Source organism: Notolepis coatsorum, assembly GCF_963971535.1.
Source record: "Notolepis coatsorum genome assembly, chromosome: 20".
NCBI classification, from domain to species: Eukaryota; Metazoa; Chordata; class Actinopteri; order Aulopiformes; family Paralepididae; genus Notolepis; species Notolepis coatsorum.
This window is the reverse complement of record NC_140184.1, coordinates 66,478,791-66,503,207: the sequence shown is the minus strand read 5'-3', so window position 1 is coordinate 66,503,207 and position 24,417 is coordinate 66,478,791. Positions and strand designations below refer to the sequence as shown.

Here is a 24,417-nt window from a genome sequence, read left to right as displayed (position 1 = left end):
AAAATCTGATACAAAACCTCTCGATGTCTCTCTTTCATAGAATAATTTGTGGTATCTGTGGTGTTCAATTGGTATCCTTAATGGGACTCCATGAGCCTTCAAACATACCAATAACTGTGTGTAAAAATAATATGTGGATCTGGTGAGATTACATTTTTTTATGTATTTCTTCATATCTACAAAAACCCTGTTTGTTGAAAACATCTCCTAATGTGTCTATGCCCTGCTTTTCCCATTTAGGGTATCTTATAGGTCGTTTTCCAATCAGGAGTGCATTGTTATTGAATAGGGGAGTATGACTATGCCATTTATGTGGGTTAGAATATTTTTCTTGTGTTTCACGCCATATCCGGATCGCATGAGTAATAATGGGGCCAAATTTCAATTCGCATTGCTTAATTGATAATTTGGTGTATACTATGTCCTGCAGTCTATGTGGTGCTACTATATTTACTTCTAAATTTCGCCAGGATACTGATGCTTGGGAATCAAACCAGGTTGTCAGTGGTCTTAAAGTGTAGGCCTTAAAATAGTGGTAAAAATCTGGAAATGCCATACCTCCATCGGCTTTGTTTCTCTGTGCGGTGGATCTTTTTATATGTGGTGGTTTGTTGTTCCAAATAAATTTGTATGCGGTAGAGTGTAATTTTTTCCAGTAACCATCTGGAGGGGGTAACGGTAGCATTGAGCTAATGAAGTTGATTCTAGGTAGGACATCCATCTTAACTATTGATACCCGTGCCTGAACTGAGTTTTTAAGTTTTGACCACCTGTCAAAGTCGTATTTGATCTTATTTTGGATTTTTATGTAATTGTACTTCACCGTTTGGCTTATAGTAGGGAATACTTCAACTCCCAAACATCTAAAGTGTTTAACCATTGGTATTTCTTCTGGAAGGAGTATATTTTTTGCAGGGGCATTAAGTGGAAGGAAAGCCGACTTTGGCCAATTTATCCTAAATCCCGATAGACTGCCAAATTCATCAATCAACTTGAGAAGATGAGGCATTGCGGTGTTAGGGTTTTGCATGAACAGTATTCCGTCGTCCGCATATAAACAAATTTTATGTTGTGTGACCTTGATTGCGATTGGTTCTATGGATTGGGATTGTCTTATATATTGTGCTAAAGGCTCTAATGATAAATCGAATAGTCCGGGACTAAGAGGGCAACCCTGTCTAGAAGAGCGTGATACCGGAAAGATTTCGGAGGTGATTATACCTGTTGTAATCATGGCCGATGGGTCTTTGTATAATACTTTAATCATATCAATGAATCCTTTTCCTAACCCCATCCTTTCTAATACTGCCCATAGATAAGACCATTCCAACCTATCAAAAGCTTTCATCGCATCCAGGGACAGCATCGCCTTAGGTGTGGTGTCATCCTTGCTGGCATCTAGTACGTGTAGTAATCGTCTTATATTATCCGTGATCAAGCGGCCTCTTATGAAGCCAGTCTGGTCCGGATGAACTAAAGACGTCATATGCTTTTGGAGTCTGATGGCTAATACCTTAGAGTACAGCTTGATATCGGTTCCGAGGAGGATTAAGGGTCTGTAACTACCGCAATCGGTGGGGTCTTTGTCTTTTTTAAGGAGGACTGTTATGAGTGCAATATTGTCGTTCTCATGGAAGTTCCCCTCCTTGATTGAGTATAAAATCATATTAAGTAATAGGGGTCCAATTACGTCCCAACATGAGAGGTACATTTCTGGTGGGATACCGTCTCTTCCAGGAGCCCTACCACTTTGCATTTCAGATATGGCCTCCCTAAGTTCATCTAGTGTGATGGGTGTTTCTAACTGTTTAGCGTCATCCTCTGATAGTTTGGGGAGGTTAATTTGATTAAGATTCTGATTCATACAAGTTGGAGTAGAACTCTTTGAATGTCTCGTTGATTTTTTTAGGGTCTGTAACAAGTCCTTGTTGTGCTTTAATGGAATTTATATCTGCAAATTTTGCATTGACTCTTAACCGCATAGCTAGTAGGTGACTTGGTTTAGAACCTTGAGAGTAGTGCTGTTGTCTTGTGCTACGTATTTGTACTTCAGATTGTTGTTTATAAATGGTGTTAATCTCTTTTTTTAGCACATTAATTTGAGTTTCCAGTCGAACCGAGTAGTTGTATTGTAAAGAAGAAAATAACGTAGAGTAAAGCGTTTCCAGCTCTGTCAGTTTTGAGCAACGATTCTTGCGTATTTTGGAGGAAAAGCACCTGGTAAAATCCTTGATCAATCCCTTTACCGACATCCATAATATTCTGGGGTCCTGCACCGATTTTGCATTCTCCAGTAGGAATACAGAAAGAGCTTCTTTGAGTTGTGTAATGAATTCCTTGTTATTCAGCAGTATCGAGTTAAATCGCCATCTTGGGGCTCGGGATGCCAGTATACCAAATGATCCTTTTAGGAGTAAATAACAGTGATCTGATAGTGCATTGGGTACCATTTCCACGTCATAGTTATCAAATAGTCTCGGGGATGCAAAAACATAATCTATTCTGGAAAGTGTGTTATGTCTTGCAGATCGACAAGAGTACTTCCGGGTTGTGGGGTTGAGTGATCGCCATAGATCATTTACACCTGTATTCTTCGACCAATCCTTTAACGCATTAGATGAATATTTCTGTTTGTTGGAAAAGGTGGGATAAGATTTATCCATCCCAGGATCCCAAATGGTATTAAAATCCGCACCAATTATAAATGAGTATTCAGGAAGGTCTAACATTGTTCTGGTAAGTGTAGTGTAGAAATTAGCTTCGTACAAATTTGGGGCATATACCGCTACCAACGCTATTTTCCTATTCCTGTGTACAATCTTAGCTATGGTTATCCGACCATCTGCATCAGACCATACTCCCTTCAATTCAATATTCAACTTCCGTTTCACGACTATAGCAACTCCACGGGTTCTCGTTCCAAATGAAGAGTGACTAATGTTATGGTATATGTTGTCCGCTAACGTAGCTTTGTCTTCCACTAAAATGTGCGTTTCGCTTAGCAGAGCCACGTCAACCTGTTTGTTTTTCATCAGTGTGAGCACGCTTTTGCGTTTATGTTGATTATTTATTCCCCCAGTATTCCAGATCATTATATTCAAACTAGCCATAATCTATACATGTTGTTGTGTAGTTGTTGGTAATGCTTCAGGAGTGCGAATCCACAATGGATATACATCCAACTATTGAGGTCCCGTTGAGAGCCGAGCTTAAAAACATACATATATACAAATAATCCCCTAAATCCCCCTCCCTCAGAGAGTCGTACAGGACTGTGTTCCATAGACACAACCTTCGCGTATAACTCCCTCCCTTAAACCACTGGATTGCCCAAAATGAGCCTTTTAACCTTAACTTTCCTATGCTAATTGCCATAGGATCTAAAACTTTCATTCTAATTTAATAGAATGTCACTCGTGGTCTAGCGCCTTCCCATTAATGTAATAAAAATAGTGTGAAAAATGAAAAATATACCTCCATTGGTATATTTATTTGAACCTTCTACTAACATGTATATGTTGGAACCTTCAGAAAAAAGAGAAAAATAAAAGAGAGAAAAAAAATAAAAAATAAAATAAAAATCAACAAAAAAAAGAGATTTTTTGAACTAAATTATGCAAATCCCTAAAGCAGTGGAGCTATTGCTTAAAATATTAAAATAACTTTGTCAGGCTTATACCTTTAGATGAGGATGAGGTTTTTAAAACCTTGTATGCAGTTCGTCCCCCGACAAGTGTGGGCGTTAAACCGTTATGAGGGTTTATTGAACTTCCATATCTGGTTCATATGCATAATACCGGATGTTATTGTTCACAGGCCTTCATTGTAGGAGTACAGTGTATTCTAGAAAGTTGTAGAATACCCTTGTATATTTGTAAACACTGATGTTATGTTCCAGAATATGCTTCCTGTCCAAGAGTTATGTCCTTCTAGTGTTTTCCAGTATATTCCATTATGTCCCTGAACGGTCGAAAGAAGAATCCAGAATGTTCCAGAGTGTTCCCAATGTCAACATTAGATTATTGCCTGCACAAAAACCAGAAATCTATAAATATAGTGCCTATCGTTTCGTATTAAACTCTTTGTACCTCAATGTTGTAGGGCTGTCCCCGACTAAGGATTTGGGTGGTCGACTAGGATTGGCCAAAATTTGCCGTTAGTCGACTATTGGTTGGCCTAAAAAAAAAAGTATAATATTCTTAATTTTTTAATTATTATTATTATTATTATTATTATTATTATTATTATTATTATTATTATTATTATTATTATTATTATTATTATTTTTTTTATCATTCCATTTGGGCTGTGGGGGTGCTTAATGTCTGAAGGAGTCGACTGAAGGCTTCTTTTCCTCTGCAAAAGCATTCAATTGGTCCACTGATGGATACATCTTGATATTTGTCTAGTATAGTGTGTTCATTAGATGGGTGAAATCCTCTTTCAGTGCCTCTGTGCCTGTTTTCGTAGGCAGTTAGCTTCTGGTATGCGTGCCATTAGCGTTAGCCACACTTATATGCCTCTTTTCTTTTGAAAAAAATTATTAAATTTTTTTTTTTTTTTTTTTTTATATATTATATTCGACTAAGAGGTTGGCCAGTCGACTACGGCCCATTTCGACCGATTAGTCGACTAATCGATTAATAGGGGTCAGCCCTACAATGTTGCCTACAGGCTTATTTGCTGTCGCTTTTGTAGTTGAGCCGTGGCAAAGTCATTCTAATAAAAATAAGAAAAAATAAGAAAAAGAGATGAATAAGCTTGTCTTCTGAGACGGGCCTATGGTGCGTCCGGCCCTGGGGGTATCATGTTGCTTCATGTTTTCTTCGGTGTCTTCAGGCGAGCGTAACCCGAATCTTTTTCCATCTTTCCCCACAATGGAGAGACGATGGGTAGCGAAGGCTGGGTTTGAGTTTTCTCCTGTAGAGTTTCTGCAGCACTTCTTTGTAAGGGGCACGTCGGGTTATAGCCTCCCTGCATAAATCCTCGTAGAACGACACTGGTTTGTCATTATATTTCAGTCTCCCCCATTTCAACTAACACTGTTGGAAATGTGTCGTCTGTGCATTTGACTGATTCATCCAATCCCACAATACGGACATTATATCTACGGTAGTGACGTTCGGTCTCGAGCAGCCTCTCCATTGCTTTCTTTTCGTTGTCTTGTATTTTCTTCAAAAGCGCTTTGTCCACCTGTTGTATCTCCTCCGCTAGCTCCATGAATCCATCGTGAAATGCCTTCTTGTTCTCCTCGACTTTCAATGTGATTTCGATCACAGTGTTTTCCACTGCAGTAATACGCTCGGTTTGATTTGCGGCCGCTGTTTTAACCTCTTCGAATTTAGCATCTATGTGTAATTTGAAGGCGTCGATGTGTAATTTGAAAGCGGCCTTGACGTCCGCTTTATCCATCCGATCCTTTATCAGGTTAGTCAGAGACTTGAAATCGGATGGTGTATTCTCCATGCCTGTATCAGTTGAGGTTGTAGGAGCATTGGGAGTCGCGGCGGTATTGTCGGATATTTTCTTCTCAATTTCCACTGCTTTCCCTTTCACGAAGCTCGTTCCCGCCGGTGCCGTTATATTGTCGTCTGCTATCTCCCTCCCGGGGCAAGTCGTCATCGGGACCGTTATATTATCAGCTGCTGTCTCCCCAACGGGGCAAGTCAACACTGTCTGAGGCGTCAGTTGTGAGGGCGATAGGGGCGGTAGGAAATGGGTGTGCCAGTAATGCAGCATTGGCCAGTGCAGTTTTAGCGCCCAAAAAAGTGTCGTCGGTACACAGGGACCAGTCCACCTCGGCCTTGGGGTCCTTACCACGCAGGGCCTCATACAAGGGGCGCATGAGGTGAGCAGCACAGGGAATGAACCTGTTGTAGAAGTTTACCATGCCTAGGAACTCCTGGAAAGCTGGCAACGGCGTCCACCCTGGCAGGGAGCGGAACGGCTCCCTCTGCTGAGACCCTGTGCCCAAGGAAATCAATAGACGACCGGCCGAACTGGCACTTGGCGGGGTTAACAATGAGCCCATGTGCACTGAGCCGCTCAATCAACTGCCTGAGATGTGTCAGGTGCTCCTCTGCAGACGTGCTGGCTACGAGAATGTCGTCCAAGTATACGAACATGAATGCCATATCCCGCAGCACCGAGTCCATCAGTCGCTGAAAAGTCTGTGCCGCCCCCTTGAGGCCAAAGGGCATCCGCAGAAACTCGAACAGGCCAAAAGGAGTGATGACCGCCGTCTTGGGAACGTCCCGTGGGTGAACTGGTACCTGGTGGTATCCCCGCACCAAGTCCACCTTGGAAAAGATGGTGGTCCCCGCCAGGTGGGCGGAGAAGTCCTGTATATGCGGGACGGGGTACCGGTCCGGGGTCGTGCCGTTGTTTAGGCGTCGGAAATCGCCACAGGGACCCACCATCAGCCTTAGTGACCATATGCAGGGGGGAGGCCCACGGACTGTCAGAACGGCGCACAATTCCAAGGCGTTCCATGGTTGCAAATTCCTCCCTGGCAATGGAGAGCTGGGTCAAGGCGCCGAGCGCGTGCATAGACCGGGGGACCGACAGTGGCTATATAGTGCTCCACGCCATGCTTAGCGACTGCTGAGGAAAATGTAGGCGTGGTGAGGATAGGGAACTCTGCTAGGAGGCGCTGATATACATCCCCAGCAACAAGCATGTTGGACAGACCTAGTGTCCCTGGCCCTCCCAGCGTGCACGGGTAGGTAGCGAAGGAGACAGCATTGATTAGGCGACAGTTTGTAATGTCCACTAGCAGCCTGAATGCACACAGGAAGTCCGTGCCGAGGAGAGGAACTGACACAGCGGCCATGACAAACTCCCACCCGAAACGGCGCCCGCCAAAACACACCTCTACATACCGGGTTCCGTAGGTACGTATAGGCGTGCCATTAGCAGCGTCCATGGGGGGACCGTGGCCCCCAGCCATAGTGTCCACAGCTGTAGCAGGCAGGATGCTTCGTTGCGCACCCGAGTCAACTAGTAGCCGCCGGCCAAATAAGGTGTCCTTAATAAATAGCAGCCTGCTGCCTCCGCCAACGCTCATGGCTGTTAATGAGCATTGGCCCTGGCGTTTCCCTGGTCACTGTAATTGCACGGTGGGCGACACTGTTTGGCCCTGGCGCCAAACCGGTTATGGAAATAACACCATCCACTGTTACCCTGGCGACGAGCAGTCACTGCTGCAGCGGCGCCCGCAGCGTCCACTAGGTGGGTAGGTGGGTGGTAGGCTGGAAGCAGCGCATGCACAAACTGCTGCCGGTTGGCGAGATAAATCCTGTCCGCTTCGGCAGCCAGCGCGCGGTAGGTAGTCCTTGGTGAAGGAGACGGGAGAGCTGGCCAGGGCGGTGCGCACAGGTGCTGGAAGCTGACGCATGAAAACATGTTTAAATAAAAAAGAGGGATCTGCCGAGCCCAAAACGGACAGCATCCTGTCCATCAGTTCGGACGGCTTGCCGTCGCAGAGGCCGCTGAGTGACAATAGACGATCCGCCTTTTCAATTTCCGACAGTTCAAATAATTGCAAAAGGAATGCCTTGATTGATAGCGTCATATTTGCCGGCAGCTGGCGGGGCTTCCAGCAGCCCCATAGCGCGGGCCGTCGTCTGGGCATCCAATGCTGCTACCACATGATAATACTTAGTAACATCCTGTGTTATTCCTCTCAACTCGAACTGAGCTTCAATGTGTTGAAACCAGGGTCGAGGGCTGTGATGCCAGAAGTCGGGTAACTTAATTGCAGCGGCGTAGATAATGTTCACTTCTCCGTCCGTCATGATGTAATAATCACTCACGTACTTCAGGTCACCAATGTGGGATCGCAAGAAAGGATGAAACGGGAGACGGTAGTCGAGTCTTTCCTTTTACTTCCCAACATAAATTACATACATCCAACAGAGTGCAGAGACGTTTAACGTTACTACTCGAAAGTGACAGCAGCCAGCTGACAGCTGACAGGTGACATAATATAGGTTGCCAAATACCCACCCCGTTCCCAGAATCCCCAGGCTTAAAGGAGCACTCCTCCGCTCCTCAAGTCCAGTGAATGTCTGCACCAATTGTGCGTGATAAGTGAGTCACCACAATATATACTTTTTTTAATTTTTTTTATAAAATATATATATTATATAATTATACTTGTAGTTGTATTATCTGCGAGACATCGCCACCACGCAACAAGTCAAAATGCTCGCTATCTGCAAACAGCTCCACTGTCTGTGTGTATACTCTGCTTTGGTCAAATCACATTCAGCATGCCCTCAGCAGGGTATATCTGCGGCTCTGCAGATATACCCTACTCCCTCAGCTAGCCGCTTTCGTGACTGCGATGCAAGCCAGGGGCTCGAATATGCATCGAATCAATGTTATAAGACATTGATATCAGGAGCTATCTGTAGCTACTGCTAGCCGGCTAGATAACGTTAAGACAACGCCTCAGTGAACTATTTAGTTTACTGGGTCATTTCGTTTTGAATAGTGAGCTAACGTGAGCTACCTAACTAACGGAGGTATCATGCACTACTAGACTATTGCTGGAGCATTTGTTGATATCAGGAGCGATCAGTAGCTAGCCAGCTAGATACCATTAGACAATGCCTCATGTATTAAACTAAAAGTGAATAGTTGACTGGGTCATTTAGTTTAAACAGTAACGTTAGTTCGGTAGCTAACGTTAGCTCACGGAGGTCCATGCACTAGACTAGAGCAGACTGCCGGAGGCAATAGGAGCCTCTGTTGTTGACACGGGTCTGGGAGGGGCAGCTCTGTGTGTCTGAGAGAGAAGTCAACGAGTGAGATCTCCGCTAAGAATTGGATCATGTTTTTCGATCGGTTTTCACGATCGGCGAAAATAAAGCATTATCGGAATTCAACGATCTCATATTTATACTGAATATCGGCCGATACCGATCACTGGCCGATCGATCGGGGCATCCCTCCGTGCGAGTAATTGATTTTTCCGGTTCGCACACACATATTTCTAGGGGCATATGCGAGCAATATGGTCGCAATGTAGAGCCCTGCTACTTATATAGCTTTACACAGTTACTCAGACAGCCTACCTTCTTGCGTTCTTTCTGCTCACGGTGCTTACGGACCAGCTGGCTGACCTTACGAGAGATGATGGCCATGTCTGAGGTGGCGTCTTTGACAGGGATGACAGGCTCTGGCTGCAGGAGACAAACACACACACACACACACACACACACATTTGGCAACAAGAAACTACACTGGTATCGGTTTGACATACTGCCACAAGAACCCACATGATGAGGCCACAGCATTATTGCTAAACACCCGACAGTGACCCGTTGTGTCGTCACCTGCTTAGTGAAGACTAGTCTTCCGTCCAGGAAGGGAGGGACCAGGTTGTGAACCAGCAGGTGGACCTTGGCAGCGTTGTCCTCCTCAAAGTCCTCGTCCACCACCAGCCTCTGCACCATCCCGCTGGTCAGCATGCGGTTTGTCTCCCACCGCTCGTTGTCCTGACAACAAGGAGCACAGCCGGTTACACACACACCAACAACACAGCTGTAGGCACAAACGAACACTCACGTGCGCTCACACATACATGAACAAGTGCTGTCGTTTGGCAGACATGCCATTCAGTCGCCGTACCTCGTTGATCTGCCGCTTCTGGGCAGATATACGTTTCTGTGTCTGTTTCTGGAGGATCTGCTCCCTCTTCTTCACGTACTCTTCAGAGGTAGCGGTCAGTGGGTTGTGGAACTCATCGTAGCCTTCGTCCATCATGTACCAGTCCCTGTCTGCTTGCTGCCAAAACACGACACAAGGCGCTAAGAGACGCACAGGCGAAATGGTTAAAAGATACCAATGATGATAGAGGTCACGGTCTAGAGTTTAAACTCCACCAACCTTCTGGTCGTCCTCCCACTGCTGCTTCTCATCCTCGTTGTCGAACATAATCCCCTCCTGACCGTCTTCCTTCTTGCCTGAGGCACGGAGACAGAAATTATCAGAAATGTTCAAAGCTTTCATGACTTGACTTGAATAATGCAGCTTATAGAAGAGTTACCTTTTCCTCGTGACAGACGAGGGGTGGAGCCCAGATGCTTCCTGTCATTGGCCCACTCATTATACTTGTAAGAAGGGGTGGGCAGGGGCGTGTCATCAGGATAACGGCATCTAACTGACCTGAGGATAGGAAATGTTCCTAGTGTTAAGTCAAGAGAAATGCTAGTTTTTCACCAATTTATTACACAGTTATTACACCAATTCTAAGGCTTTATTTCAATTATTTCCACAGGTCTACGAAATGTTTCGAGTCAGCTTTAGTCTATAATGATTCTGAATGACAAGCAACTCAAAGTATGCAACTTGTCTTAATTGAATGCATACAACATTACTAAACTGACCCACACTCTACCTAAATCATAGCAAATTAGTTATGATACAGCAGAAATGTTATCAGTGAATGCCCCTCTCTCATTGTGTGTGTTTTATCATTGGAAATGCAGATCAGTGTTTTTTGAGTGGGTGGATTTTTAAGGCAGAGACGGAAGGTTTTCACTGCACTCAGCTCAGCTAGGCATCACAAGGTTACAAGACACCATGCTTCCTCTGAAAACGGATCAGTTGACCATCTAAGACTGTGTGCATGATCAACGAAACACATGATGCTGAAAGGTGCCATCTAGGTACAAGAATTAATTGCACCTTGTTTGTCTGGACTACATCAGTTTCTGAACTTTGTTTTAGCAATGGGAAAGCGGCATATGGCTGCCTTAACACTATATAACCCCAGCAGATGTTCATAATGCTGAGTTAACACTATATAACCCCAGCAGATGTTCATACTGCTGCCTTAACACTATATAACCCCAACAGATGTTCATATAAAACTAAGGTTGAGAAAGGCAAGGAGAGCCAGATGACTTCATGACAGAAAGTCGAAAAATACCTTGCGGAAAAGAATCTAATCTACGAATTCCAATCTGGCTTCAGAACATCCCACTCCACTGACACATGCTTCTCTATTTAAACGACCACATCAAACAAGAGGTGGACGGGGGCAAATACTGCGGCATGGTCATGCTGGACCTACAAAAGGCCTTCGACACTGTCAATCACACCATTCTGATTGACAAGCTAAAAGCAATTGGTTTTGATAGTCTATCAGTGAGCTGGATGCAATCCTACCTGGAGGGGAGAGAGCAGATGGTGGAAGTAAACGGTACCCTATCCCCCCCCCTCACAGTAAGCTGTGGTGTTCCACAAGGAAGCATACTAGGTCCGCTACTGTTCCTAATTTATGCAAATGACATGTCGTCAGCTTGTGACTGCAACTTGTTCCTGTTTGCGGACGACTCAGCCCTGCTGGTCTCTGACAAGAACAAGTTACAGGTTGAAAAAACCCTCAGCTCAGAACTAGGCAAAATCTGCATATGGCTCGCTGATAACAAACTATCATTACACATGGGCAAAACAGAGTCCATTCTCTTCGGTTCAAATAACAAACTCAGCAAGACCGACGGCTTCTCAGTTACAGTGGGTGACAATATTGTCACAAGGAAAGAAGATATTACCTACCTGGGTTCCATCCTAGAGGCAAATCTTTCCTGTGACAAAATGGCATCCAATGTAATAAAAAAAGTCAACCAACGAACTCGATTCTTGTACCGGATCTCCTCACTGGTAAACAAGAATACCCTGAAGACTCTGGCAGGAGCACTCATTCAAGGGTACTACGACTATGCTTGCACCTCATGGTACCAAAGCACCTCAAAGGCACTAAAACAAAATTACAAACATCTCAAAACAAACTGGTCAGACTACTGCTTGACCTTACTCCTAGAACCCACCTCACCCCTGCCCACTTTGACAACCTAGGATGACTTAGAGTAGACAACAGAGTACAGCAACTTGCAATGGGCCTGGTCTACAAGATACACTACACGACCAAGGTACCCATGTACAAAATACTTCCCAAAGGTCAGTGAATACCACGATCACAACACCAGAGGGAGCTCCACAAATCATGTTAAACCCAGATTCGGCTCAAACAAGGGACTAAACACGTTTCGCAATTATGCCACATCAATGTGGAACGCCCTACCCAAAGCTGTAAAGGAATGTGAATCACTACCCACTTTCAAAAACACTCTCAAAAAACACCTACGGGAGACTGCAATTCGAAACTGGCCCCTGTAAATGTCCTAACACAACCCCCTCCAATGTACAGTAAATTACCAAGTATGGTCTTGTCAATATTCCAATGTACAGTTTTGCTTGTACAGTTGTACAGTGTGTGTGATGACATCAGCAGCTGTGTTTCTCCAATCACAGCCTCTCTACGTTTGAATGCGAATAGGGGGTTGGCTTATACAGCCAACTCTATACTTTCCTTTGTTTCCCAGTCAAAGAACAGCCACCATCTAACAACCTAATACTTGCATTTATTCATTTCAGACTATATATATTTGAATTACATGAACCCAGAGATATCATACTTAAACACATTATCTTGATGCTAAATGAGACTCATAAACATTGCATATACACCTTTCATTCGACTCAGGATGGTTACCACAATATAACAAGCATAATTGTAGTTATTTCACATTGAGGGTAAACCTCCTAACTCAGTAAGACACCTTTAAGTTATTTTAACTCAACTTTAAACCGTCTTACTTATTTCTTTAACCTCTTTATTCTTTTATATGTGGGACTAGGAGACCAAATTGTGGTCTCATGTGTTTAACTAAGGCTTATCTGAAATCCTTCCTGTCCCCGAGGCCATAAAACAGCTGATAACACTTCCTGGGCGCTTTGACCCTTTTAACCTCATCACCTCATTGTTTTCGCTAGAACTTATCTGCAATCCTTCCTGTCCCACCCTAGGAACCAGGTGGCCTCTATTGTTCACTCACTCCCGAAGGGGAAGGAGATTTAGCTTGTTCAAATAGTTCTTGATCATTCCCAGCCGGCTATTTTGAGTGGCCATTTACACAACCTGTTTGAGAGGAGTCTTGTTGACTTACTTGTGGTGCAATCTAAGCTTGTCCCCCAGGACACAAGGATTTCACGATAGTGACATGCTTGTATTAAAACACATTAGTTTGATTTGAATACCAGTTATGATCTATATTTAAAACTACCACAGTTTCCACACTCGGATAGTTTATCTATCCTTAATTATGTCAAACATAGATCTTAACTTCTACTCACTACTATCTGGATAAGAATTTAAGACATTTTAAATCATACTTGGATAAAATACATATGGTTTGCCACACTCAGATCCTAAAATTCAACCTAACATTCTTTTTCTAAATCTCCTTCTTATGTATAATTATAAATTCAAACACCTTTATTAGCAGTTTCGGTTTTTGTGCCCCGTGTACAGTCTTTGACAGGCTGTTTCGTACCAGGATCAATTTCCACTGGTTTTCAATGTGATTTGTCAAATTCTGACTTGGAGCAGTGAGGAGGGGGGGGTCAATGTTTTCTAGATCGACCTGTCCTCCTCCTTATTTCTCAGAGCTGGTGCAGTTCACGACTGCTGAATGCTACCACCAACTCTGGGAGGTGGAATTAGAAAGCCAATTGCCTTTCTATCACACCCCGTCTTCTGTCGAGACCTCATGCCTCGTGTTGAACTCTATAGGGGTAGGACCCCCTGCTGTATTGCTCTGTTGCTGTCACAGCTGTGAGGAGGTCGTCGCTGGCTGCTCAACCCCCGTTGACCCTCGGATTAGTGGAAGAGGTTTGCTTCTCCCCCTTCCGCCTGGTCGTTGATAGGGGCGATAGCAGCTCCACCCTTTCGCTTGTTGACCCCCTGGTCAATTGCTAAGGCCTTGCAGCCTGTCTGTTGACAGCCGGAGTTGTTGATGAGGCCTAGCAGCCTGTCTCCTCGTAGGTTGCCTGTCGTTTGGCTCCTCTCGTTCCCCTCTGAAGCCTCAAGACCCGGTCACTGCGTTGGCCGGAACTCTCCACGCTTGAGAGGTAGGCTTCTCCTGGATCTCTCGGTGCCCTGCAGTGTTGTGATTCCCCATGGACCTCTGGGTAGACACTAGCCAGTGTCTGGTTCCCCAGTACCGATGGAATCCTTGGGTCTGCTTCGTACCACACTCAGATGCATGTCGGTTCCCCAATCTCCCATTTGTATCCTGCAGTGAATATATATCGCTTCGGGACAGTGCAGGTTACTTCTACCACAACAATTGATTGAGAATCCATACTTTTCCTCCCTCAGACACTCTTTACTGGTTCTGACAACTTTCTTTTCCAAATCATTTTTCTATATATTTTATGGCTTCTTGATCGTTAATATTCAAAATTCAGAAAAATTCACATGGCTCTCCTTATATTATGCTGTCAAAACAGTATAACCCACCACCCTTCGATGTGGAATAACATTCAAACATCGTTATCTTCGTCCCTGGACAGCTGCTTCCCGGCCTGGACAGTCAGTACTGACCCGCCCACTCTCCCAGTAATCCTAGGTGTATGGCAACAAATCACAGTCCGCCTTAAACACACATCTTCCACATGCTCCGTCAGCCTTCACCAAGCCAACGGAGTCCCCCACAAGCCAATTATCAATTGCACATGTTCACACCCTACACAAAAACGAATTTGGCCAATAGCGACCAAAACCTATTGAGCTTATCAATGTACAGAGAATCATGCTTCCCAACACTCTCACCAATCACGACACACCCCCAGCTCCTAGAACCGGATTTTTAATGGGCGGAGAACAAAAATCCATGAACAAGCTCATGTCCATTCACTTTGTTCCCAGTCCACTTTATAGACATATACTACCCCGTCCTGATGTGTCGAGATCACTCCCAGCTTGCCAGGTACCCTAAGAAAAATATATAGAAAGAAAAGAAACAAAAAACAAACAAAGAAAAACCATACCTCAAAACAATAAATGAAAAAAATAAAAAATAAACTAAACTTGTGAGCTTTTTTCTTTTTTCTTTTCAACTCACTTTTAGAAACAAAATTAACCTATTATCTAGAGGCTTATGCACCCCCGTATTAACTAAGAAACAAAAATGGAAAAATCAAATGAATAAACAAAATGAACGCTCCCGGCCTAAGTCAGGAATTGCTCGTAATACACTAGAAAAGAGAAATTCTGCAGAAATAAAAATAAACACCTATACCTATTACTCATAACTGTTAATATCCATCTATCAATACCATAATGCAGTCCACCCTTTGACCAATCTGAATGTTGATCAAGCATGGATAATCTGTTGACCACTAGCTTCCGCAGTGTCACATCATCCCACTGTCTAATATTGAATACCTAATATTAACTGTTTAACATAATTTGATTTTCTTGTTAGTCTGATTTAGTTCATGCATTTGTCCGTTACTCACACATCCATTTTAGTAACTTCCATTCATAACCTAATCACCTAACCCCTCTATTTATTTTTTACTCTATTTTTATTCTAATCTAATCAGGAGCATATATTTTTATTCAATCTATTCCATATTTACCCTAATCAGTTGCATATATTTTTATTCTGCCGGTGGCCTCTGCAGACATGACCTTTGAAAATGACCTTTCAGTCCACAGATCCAGCAAACCTGTCTGTGTCCCCTGGGTTGTGGGACCCGGTGGGCCGCCCGCCTATGATCGGATGGCCCTGGGGTCATCGGGCCCAGAGCATGTCCTTGCTGTATGCCATCACCGCCATGGTTCCCTTGAGCCTGTTCTGAGGAGAAAGCCACGTACCTATTTGGTTCAGTCACAGTTCCTTGAGCCTGTTGTTGAAAGGGGCCCGCTACCAGTTCTTGTTCCAATCCCTGAGTCTCGTGTGCGGCTTGACCGATCTCCAGCTGTGTCTTCATCAGATCTCGATGAACTGCCTCGTGTCGTTCGAACGCTGTTACAAACGCTCTCTGTTGTCCATAGGACGCCGCCTCTTCCCCCATCTCAGCACTGGCGGTTTGACTTCCCATCGCTGGGCCCCGCCTCTCATCTTGGCTTTGATGCTGAGGGGGTCCTGGACAGGGGAAGCTTGCGGGCCGTGAACACTGTACTTGATACCGACCTTGGTTTTGCCCACGCCCACTTCCTTTGTTCCCCCATCGAGGGCCTCCTGTCATGGATAGATAGCCCCACTCACATTCTCGAGAAATGTGTCCGAGATTCCCGCACCTCCAACACACAATTGACTGTGCTCTGGATCTCTTCGCACTCCCTCTTTTGTTTCCACCTCGTCCCCGTGACTGCCCAGGTTTTCCCATTGGCCTTTGTTGTTGTTCTTGAGGGAGGCTCATCCCCCGCTCTTCCTCCACCTTGGCCCTTGCTGCCTGGCTCCTAGTCAGCGGGCCACTTCTCTCAGTCTGGTACTGATGGTGGGGGTGGAGGAAATCTGGGCACGGGACACAGGTGGGCTGTAGAAACTGTTCATGTATTATCCCATACCTGTTGTCAGTCTCTGTTCCAGCCGTACGGCCAGAGTCAACTCCTTGGGACTGCTGCAACACCATCGCTCTCCTCAGTTGCTTTCTTTGTCTCTTGGTTAAAGGGCCGTCACCTGCAATGGACACTTCAGCGTAGATTGGTCCTGGTAAAACAGTTGTCTCTCGTTCTCTCTCCTTAAAGACCCCCTGTGGCGGAGTTAAAGACATTATTTCCAGTCACACTGGCCACCTGAGAGAAGTCCATCCCATCCCAATCAACCAAAATATCATCACTGGTCAAATCTATCTGGGAAATGTCTGCCGAGGTTCTCGGCTTTCTCCTACCATTGGCCTGACCACTGTTGGCCCTTTTTATATTACTTCTATTTTTCATACTATGGGTAAATGAAATAGACTAATTGTCAACTCTTGTTTTTGTTATCTTATTTTTTCTTCTAGTTGCTCCTATCAATTCTGGTGACTCTGCTCTATATTAATCATTCACACGTGCTCTCATACACTCAAATTTCACCGTTTGAAAAGCAAGCTTCTCTGTATTTTAACTATCTTTACAAACTTGAGTTAATTTCACTCACACTGCTATATTGGTGCAAACAGGAATTGATAACTCGCTGTGTGCTACTATACCTCGACTTTCAACAGTCCATTTGAATTCCCTGTCTGGAGTTCGGAATTGTCAGCACCGGCCTGTCCGCCCTGGAGCAGCTGTGAAGAGAGAATAAAAAGCATACACTTAATTTTCAGTGGCATTTCCCGTTCACAATCCATCATTTACCTTTAAGCATGGAATGTAGGGCTTCTTCTATACTAATATCACTTTAAGAGAGCATTTGTGCAATTTTCTTTTGAATTATCGTTTTTCAGTTGTCTCCATCGGAAAACTGGATCTCCCAATCCCATTGTCATGTTCCTTCTTCACACAACTCCGGGGAACCCAATATTGCATCAGCCTTTTTCCTTCTGTTGGTCAATCAGAAATTTGTTATTTACAGCCTATCATTTCTAAACATTTGTACTGGATATGGTATTTTAGGTGAATAAACTCACTTTAACTCTTATAATTCAGGTGAATAAAAACACTTTAACTTTTATTTCACTTTGCAAATGACTATGTGTATATTTAATTCCAATCTTTCCTTCTATGTAACTATATTTATTTCTATCCGTGAAAGCCTAAAAATGTATTCCGCTCATATTACATTTTACATACCAGTAATACACATATTTCACACACAATTTTGCACACAATTACTACACATTCCCCCGTAACACCTAACCACTCAGGTGTTAAACCCACTTCTCATGAGAATAGAAATCAATTTTCAGAGCCTTATGTCACTGAAGTCCCGTGCATTCGGAACAGTGTCATACAATCTGTTCATTAAACCACAGGTGCCGACACTACCCCCACATTGAAATCCCTGCAGACCAATGACATCTCACTGGTCAACCTAACTTGTGGCCCAACGGCGCCCCCTCCTGTTTGCAACCTGGAACGCGAAACCCCGGGCCTCCTACTCAAGGATATCCAAAGTTCATAACACTCTCAACCACTGCTGCTCACACACACCACCTCCGACTCAAAACAACCACCGTAACCACCGTAACCACCGTCACCCAAACACCCACACACAATATAACCCAATGCGCGTAGTGTGGCAGCGAGCTTTTGACGAGTGCACGCATAGCGCATCCCCGTTAATGCGCGGCGGCAGACAATGAGCCCACCCCCGCCACGACGTCTAGCAGTCCCCGTACCCCTGTTAAAACGAAAACGTGCGCAGTGTGGCAGCGAGCATCGACGAGTCGCACACACAGTGCATCCCCGCCAATGCGTGGAGGCAGACAGTGAGCTACGACGATCTGTCCACCCAGGTGCAGCCGAGCAGCGTAAACATGCTCCGACTTACGGCCCACCAACATAAACGCCACACAAAAGACACCGACACGGAGGCCATCGCGTTGCCCCGTGTCAGCAGCGCTACACCTCTCCGTTAAGTCAAGAGACCGGAAGGCGGCCGGATACCTGGAGAGAGCCAGAGAGTACGGCCCCATCGCCGGTTGAGAACGACATCATCGTCCTAACGCCAGCCAATACCACTACCAGCACTATAAATTCCCAAAAAATAACAATAAAACTGAATATTGAACAACAACACACATCAAACAAGTCCCAAATTCAACCAACTGCCTTTGAATCCTACAGTAAACAGCAATAAACAATAAATCTAGCAATACACTGCGTTTGAAACCTATACAGAACAACCATAAACAATATACAAGACCAAACTAGGAGAGAAAGAGAGAGCGTTTTGGGGGGTCGAGGGGGGGAGAGAGAATGGAAGAGAGGCGGTGGAGGAACGAGATTCCTCGTTCATGTAACACCTCATCACAATATAACCTGTGCCACAAAACCATGCGGGAGTGAGGGGGAGGGAGGGAGCGAGAGAGAGAGAGAGAGAGCGGGGGGGGTAAGAGAGAGAGAGAGAGGGGGGGTGAGAGAGGGAGAGAGAGAGGGAGGGAGGAAAGGGAGAGAGAGGGCGTAAGAGAGAGAGAGAGGGGGGGGTGAGAGAGGGAAGGAGAGAGAGACAGAGAGAGGGGGGGGGGGGGGTGAGCGAGAGAGAGAGGGGGGGGGGGAGAGGTGGGGGAGAGGGAATGGACGAGGGGGAGGGGGGGCCAGGGCCCCACATTCCACCACCAGATTAAAGCATAACAATCTAATCTACCCCTATCATTACACTAACCTCTAAATGAAACCGTTCTGTGTGCAGAACCCAAGAACAGTTTCGAAAGGAAACCCACCATGTCCTCTGCTGCCCCCTACCGTATTCCTAAATAAACTCCACCTTCCCCTCAACAATGGACGCCCGGCGCCCCTACCAAGATGGCCGCCTCATCGCAAGACATCCCGAGAGTCTCGTCATGCTATGTCGTCAGCACAGTTAGCTTAGCATATCAGCTACGTTAGCTTCAACCCAGCGCGCGCAGGTCGCCAGTCCGCCCCTCGCTCCACGCACCCTTATGACGTCACAACCGGCGACCGCTTTAGCCGTTAGCGCGGCTAGTTAACATTAGCTTAGCTTCTCCCACGATACCATAAAAACTTTCCCCAACGACCCATTGTCCCGTTTCTCCGCGCGGGCCGACACCTCGCAATGTTACCACAACATCACATACCCCACAACAGAACCCTAATCCTCTCAAAACGCCAGTGTAGTGACTTAATCAAAAAAATTAAAACATAACATCATAGAGGCATTCACAAAACACTAGCTTGACCCCGCCGCCTTCACTTCCGCGGTGCTCAGGACGACTTCCGGGTCACCGTTTCATACCATCCCGATCCCCTAAAACATTAAACAACTACTTTATCCGCGTCGAATATGAAAATTTTAAAGTGCCTTACACATCCCCGTAATCCCAAGACACTACATATCGCCTTAATACATTCGAACCTACGCCGCTTTGTCACTAGCATCCTCCGGTCGCCCCCAGGCTAACACAGCAGCTAACCGCCGCTGCGTTCCAACGGCCCTCGAAAAACCGGCGTTACACCATTACATATCCCCACGGCTGTTTGGTGACTTAAATTACATAATAATACAACAATAAACTCATACGTTTCATCAATCATACCTAACCATAGCCATCATACAAACATTCATAATATTGCCACTCCTAACCACCAATAAAAACACAAACATCCATTCAGATTCACATACTATTGTCCCTCGAACGTCCGCGCGGCAGTTTTCACATTCCGTTTCACTTTATTCAATAACTTCCGCGCGACTATCAAAAACGAGACCAAGTGCAAACGTACACTTTACTATACTGAATGTTTAAGTTTACAACAGTCCTTCAATCGAATCGCTACTAAGTACTAAGTCAGTTTTTCAACCGAAATGTTTTCAAGCCCCATCGTTCGCCCCTTATTACAGCGCACGTAATCAATTAATATGCCGGCGTGTTAACGTATTAAATAGGACCTCCTTTGGCTTTCGGGTTATTTTAATCCGCAAAACTCAACTTGCCGACAACCCCCTCGCCATCTTGATCCACTTGAATATGTCCTAAAACTATCATAATTCTCCATTTAATTCGGCCGATAGTCCCCGCAGATACCACGTCCCGTCGTATTGCCGGTCATCACGTTAATCCCAGAAAACTATGTTACAACCTCGTAAACACTAGCCAGCCCCGCTTATATTAATCGTGTCGTGTTCTTCCTGTAATCGCACAACAAGTTCCCTGATTTATACCGATCCCCCTTCATTTCTACCATACCCGATTACATAATCCAAACAGCGTTTGAGCCACCGCATCCACGTCTCGGTGAAACACATCTTGCCCGGGCGCCGATTTGAGTACCCGCCACCCCGACGAGACCTGTCTCACCTCCCCGGCGCAAATACACGGCTCCCCCACTGTTCAGACACGCAAAAATTATCAACATTATAGCGCCCATCTCCTGAGAAATGTATTAGGTCTCCATAACCCAGGATACGCATCTGTCGAACGCCAAATCAGATATACCGAGCCTCATGATCAGTTAAGCATTTCATCTGCCGCAGTCCGACGCCTCGACCTACACCATAAACCAGATAGTTGCGCACCCCAACGCCTACATATTTAATACAATATGAGGTTTCCAACTTCTTCATATATTACTATATGAGGTTTTAACTTTTCTTCATATACTCCTATATGAGGCTTTAACTTCCCAAACCCCCTGTTCGAACTGAGCAGCCAATTCTTCGTCATCACTCACCTATCTCACAGGACCGAAGCTGACGCAGCTGCGGCCGTCGTTGTCCGTTGCTGAGGTTGATGAATGAAGAAAAAAATTCACGTTTTCACGGCCGCTTCTCGTTCAAGGGCCTCGGCACCAAAATGTAGTATTTTCCCAAGCCAAATGGGTCTGATCAGAACCTAATCTAATCTGCTCTGCGTTGTGATTCAAAACCTTTAAAGCCCTGGAAAATACTTTAAACAAAGACTTGAGGGTCTTTGTTTGACGATCAGCGGTGCAGCAGGAGGAATGGAAAGGAGAAGAGGGTATATAACAACAGCTGTTTAATCAAAGTTAAGAGTGTATACAAATTACAATAAAGAATGCTATAAAAGATTCAAGGTACCGGAGCACTATGCCGCTCGCCCTATCTAAGAAATCAGATTAAAGAATGATAGTTGATAAATTGTTGATGGCTTTGTTCTCTGGCTAGTGAACAAAGTAAAGCTATGTTTCTCCCTCCAAAAGTGATGTTCTTTGTTCTGTTGATTCTTCCTCTGCTTCCGCCGCCGTTTGCTCCTGTGTGTAGAGATGGGTGTGGTCTCCTCGTCGGTGAGTTGGGTTCTCAGAGTCCCCTTCCACCATCACAACATCCCATTATATCCCAAGGCCCAGCGTCTCTGTGTGATGACATCAGCAGCTGTGTTTCTCCAATCACAGCCTCTCTACGTTTGAATGCGAATAGGGGGTTGGCTTATACAGCCAACTCTATACTTTCCTTTGTTTCCCAGTCAAAGAACAGCCACCATCTAACAACCTAATACTTGCATTTATTCATTTCAGACTATATATATTTGAATTACATGAACCCAGAGATATCATACTTAAACACATTATCTTGATGCTAAATGAGACTCATAAACATTGCATATACACCTTTCATTCGACTCAGGATGGTTACCACAATATAACAAGCATAATTGTATTTCACATTGAGGGTAAACCTCCTAACTCAGTAAGACACCTTTAAGTTATTTTAACTCAACTTTAAACCGTCTTACTTATTTCTTTAACCTCTTTATTCTTTTATATGTGGGACTAGGAGACCAAATTGTGGTCTCATGTGTTTAACTAAGGCTTATCTGAAATCCTTCCTGTCCCCCAGGCCATAAAACAGCTGATAACACTTCCTGGGCGCTTTGACCCTTTTAACCTCATCACCTCATTGTTTTCGTTAGAACTTATCTGCAATCCTTCCTGTCCCACCCTAGGAACCAGGTGGCCTCTATTGTTCACTCACTCCCGAAGGGGAAGGAGATTTAGCTTGTTCAAATAGTTCTTGATCATTCCCAGCCGGCTATTTTGAGTGGCCATTTACACAACCTGTTTGAGAGGAGTCTTGTTGACTTACTTGTGGTGCAATCTAAGCTTGTCCCCCAGGACACAAGGATTTCACGATAGTGACATGCTTGTATTAAAACACATTAGTTTGATTTGAATACCAGTTATGATCTATATTAAAAACTACCACAGAGCCTCTCTAACGCGTCTATACTTTCCGTAGCCGCATTTCTGGCAGACGCTCTCTGATTGGCCACTGTTGCCCAATCGCGTGACGAGCTGTGTCTTTGCCCATTTCCGCGTCGAACAGCCTGCAAACTACCTGGCGTTCTATCGCCATGCTCTAAGACAAACTTTAACCTTAACCAACTTCAAAAGAGTGCCTAAGCTTAACCGTCAAAAGAACTTGCCGTCACGCACTAAGACAAACTCTAACCTTAACCAACTTTGAAAGAGTGCCTAAGCTTAACCAGTGTAGAAACAGGCGTCGGCCAATCAGAGAGCGTCTTGCCAGAAATGCGGCTACGGAAAGTATAGACACCTCTCTAACCCTTCATTCCCTGTGTTTGCTCTAAGTATCACCAGCCTCTTCAACCCCACAGATCCTCTCTCTCTCTGTTTGTTTGTTTCTCTCTCTCTCTGTTTGTTTCTCTCGCTCTCTATCTCTCTCTGTTGGTTTCCCTCTCTCTCTGTTTGTTTCTCTCTCTCTCTCACTCCCAGAGAAAATTATTATTTGTGTAAATTAGGTTGTACGCCGACCATTAAGTAAATACTTGTTAGTTTAGGAATAAGGGGCAGGTAACTATAAGATTTATTCTTCTTCCTGCTCCTTTTGTCCATGGAATGACTATTTATGATTGTGTAATAAAGAAACTATTGTATGATTCCATGTGGCAAATAAAAAACTCTGAACTGAACTGAACTCTCTCAACCATCATCATATTAGCCCTCATCATTATTGGGCTTCATGATAAGCAGCCAAACCTGGCCTTCTTTAAAAAGTGAACTAGCTGTTCTTGTCTTGAGTTTGTTAAAACAAACGTAGCTAAAGCAGCAGTAAACACTGCAGTTTATTTGTTTATTATATGGAATCCCATTAGTCTACACCCATGGGTGAAAGACTATTCTTCCTGGGGTCCGAACACATAACTTACAACAAAGTTGATAGTGAGGCTGAGGCAGTGCCTGGATAACTGCTCCGGAGAGCGTACGTACAGTAAGTAGTCTGACAGTTGTGTGTGTGTATGAACATGCATGCAGGTGTGTGTGTGTGTTGATTTCTGTGTGTCTATATGTGTGTACATTGCATATGTAACGGTGGCCACTAGGTACCAGCAGGCACCTGTCCTCCGACCGCTCACCACCGTCATGTGGTATGTTAAATTGACTTACTTGACTTAATCCTCTTTACCCCGTTGGGGGGCATAGGGCGTCCACCAGAGCTCTCCATCTCACTCTCTTCTGGGCCAGGGCCTTTGCTTCTTTCCAGCTCACTCCGATGTTCTTTAGGTCTTGGAGTGTGGAACGTCTCCAGGTGTTTCTCGGCCTACCGGATTTCCTCTTCCCCTGCGGGTTGTAGTCCAAGGCCTGTCTAGTGATGTTGTTGGAGTCCTTCCTAAGGGTATGACCTATCCAGTTCCACTTTCTCCTAGCTATGCTGTCCTGGTTGGTTATCCTCCACAGCTCTTCATTTGTGGTTTTGATGGGCCACCACAGCTTGAGGATGTAGCGCAGGCATTTGTTGACAAACACCTGGATCTTGCTTGTTAAATTACCACTGTCTTATTCATTCCACCGCCTGAAAGGGACCCAATTCAGGGATGAAGTGAGGGTATTTAACTTGGGAGTGAGTTTACACCATTGTGAGGTTTCAACCTTGTTACATGTACACATTGGCTGGCCGAGACCAGTGG

The 24,417-nt window shown here is 44.8% G+C and overlaps 1 protein-coding gene across 1 annotated transcript in view; it reads right to left on the bottom strand.

The window, feature by feature from the left end:
- Positions 1–24,417, bottom strand: part of LOC311246897 (pre-mRNA-splicing factor ATP-dependent RNA helicase PRP16-like) — a gene marked incomplete at its 5' end in the record, with an annotated part of 131,674 nt that overhangs the window by 82,005 nt on the left and 25,252 nt on the right. Inside the window, 6 exons of the mRNA XM_084337138.1 lie at positions 9,081–9,188; positions 9,342–9,503; positions 9,637–9,792; positions 9,895–9,971; positions 10,055–10,173; positions 20,830–20,858. Coding sequence (XP_084193264.1) covers positions 9,081–9,188; positions 9,342–9,503; positions 9,637–9,792; positions 9,895–9,971; positions 10,055–10,173; positions 20,830–20,858 — 651 coding nt within the window. The remainder of the gene's footprint in view (positions 1–9,080; positions 9,189–9,341; positions 9,504–9,636; positions 9,793–9,894; positions 9,972–10,054; positions 10,174–20,829; positions 20,859–24,417) is intronic.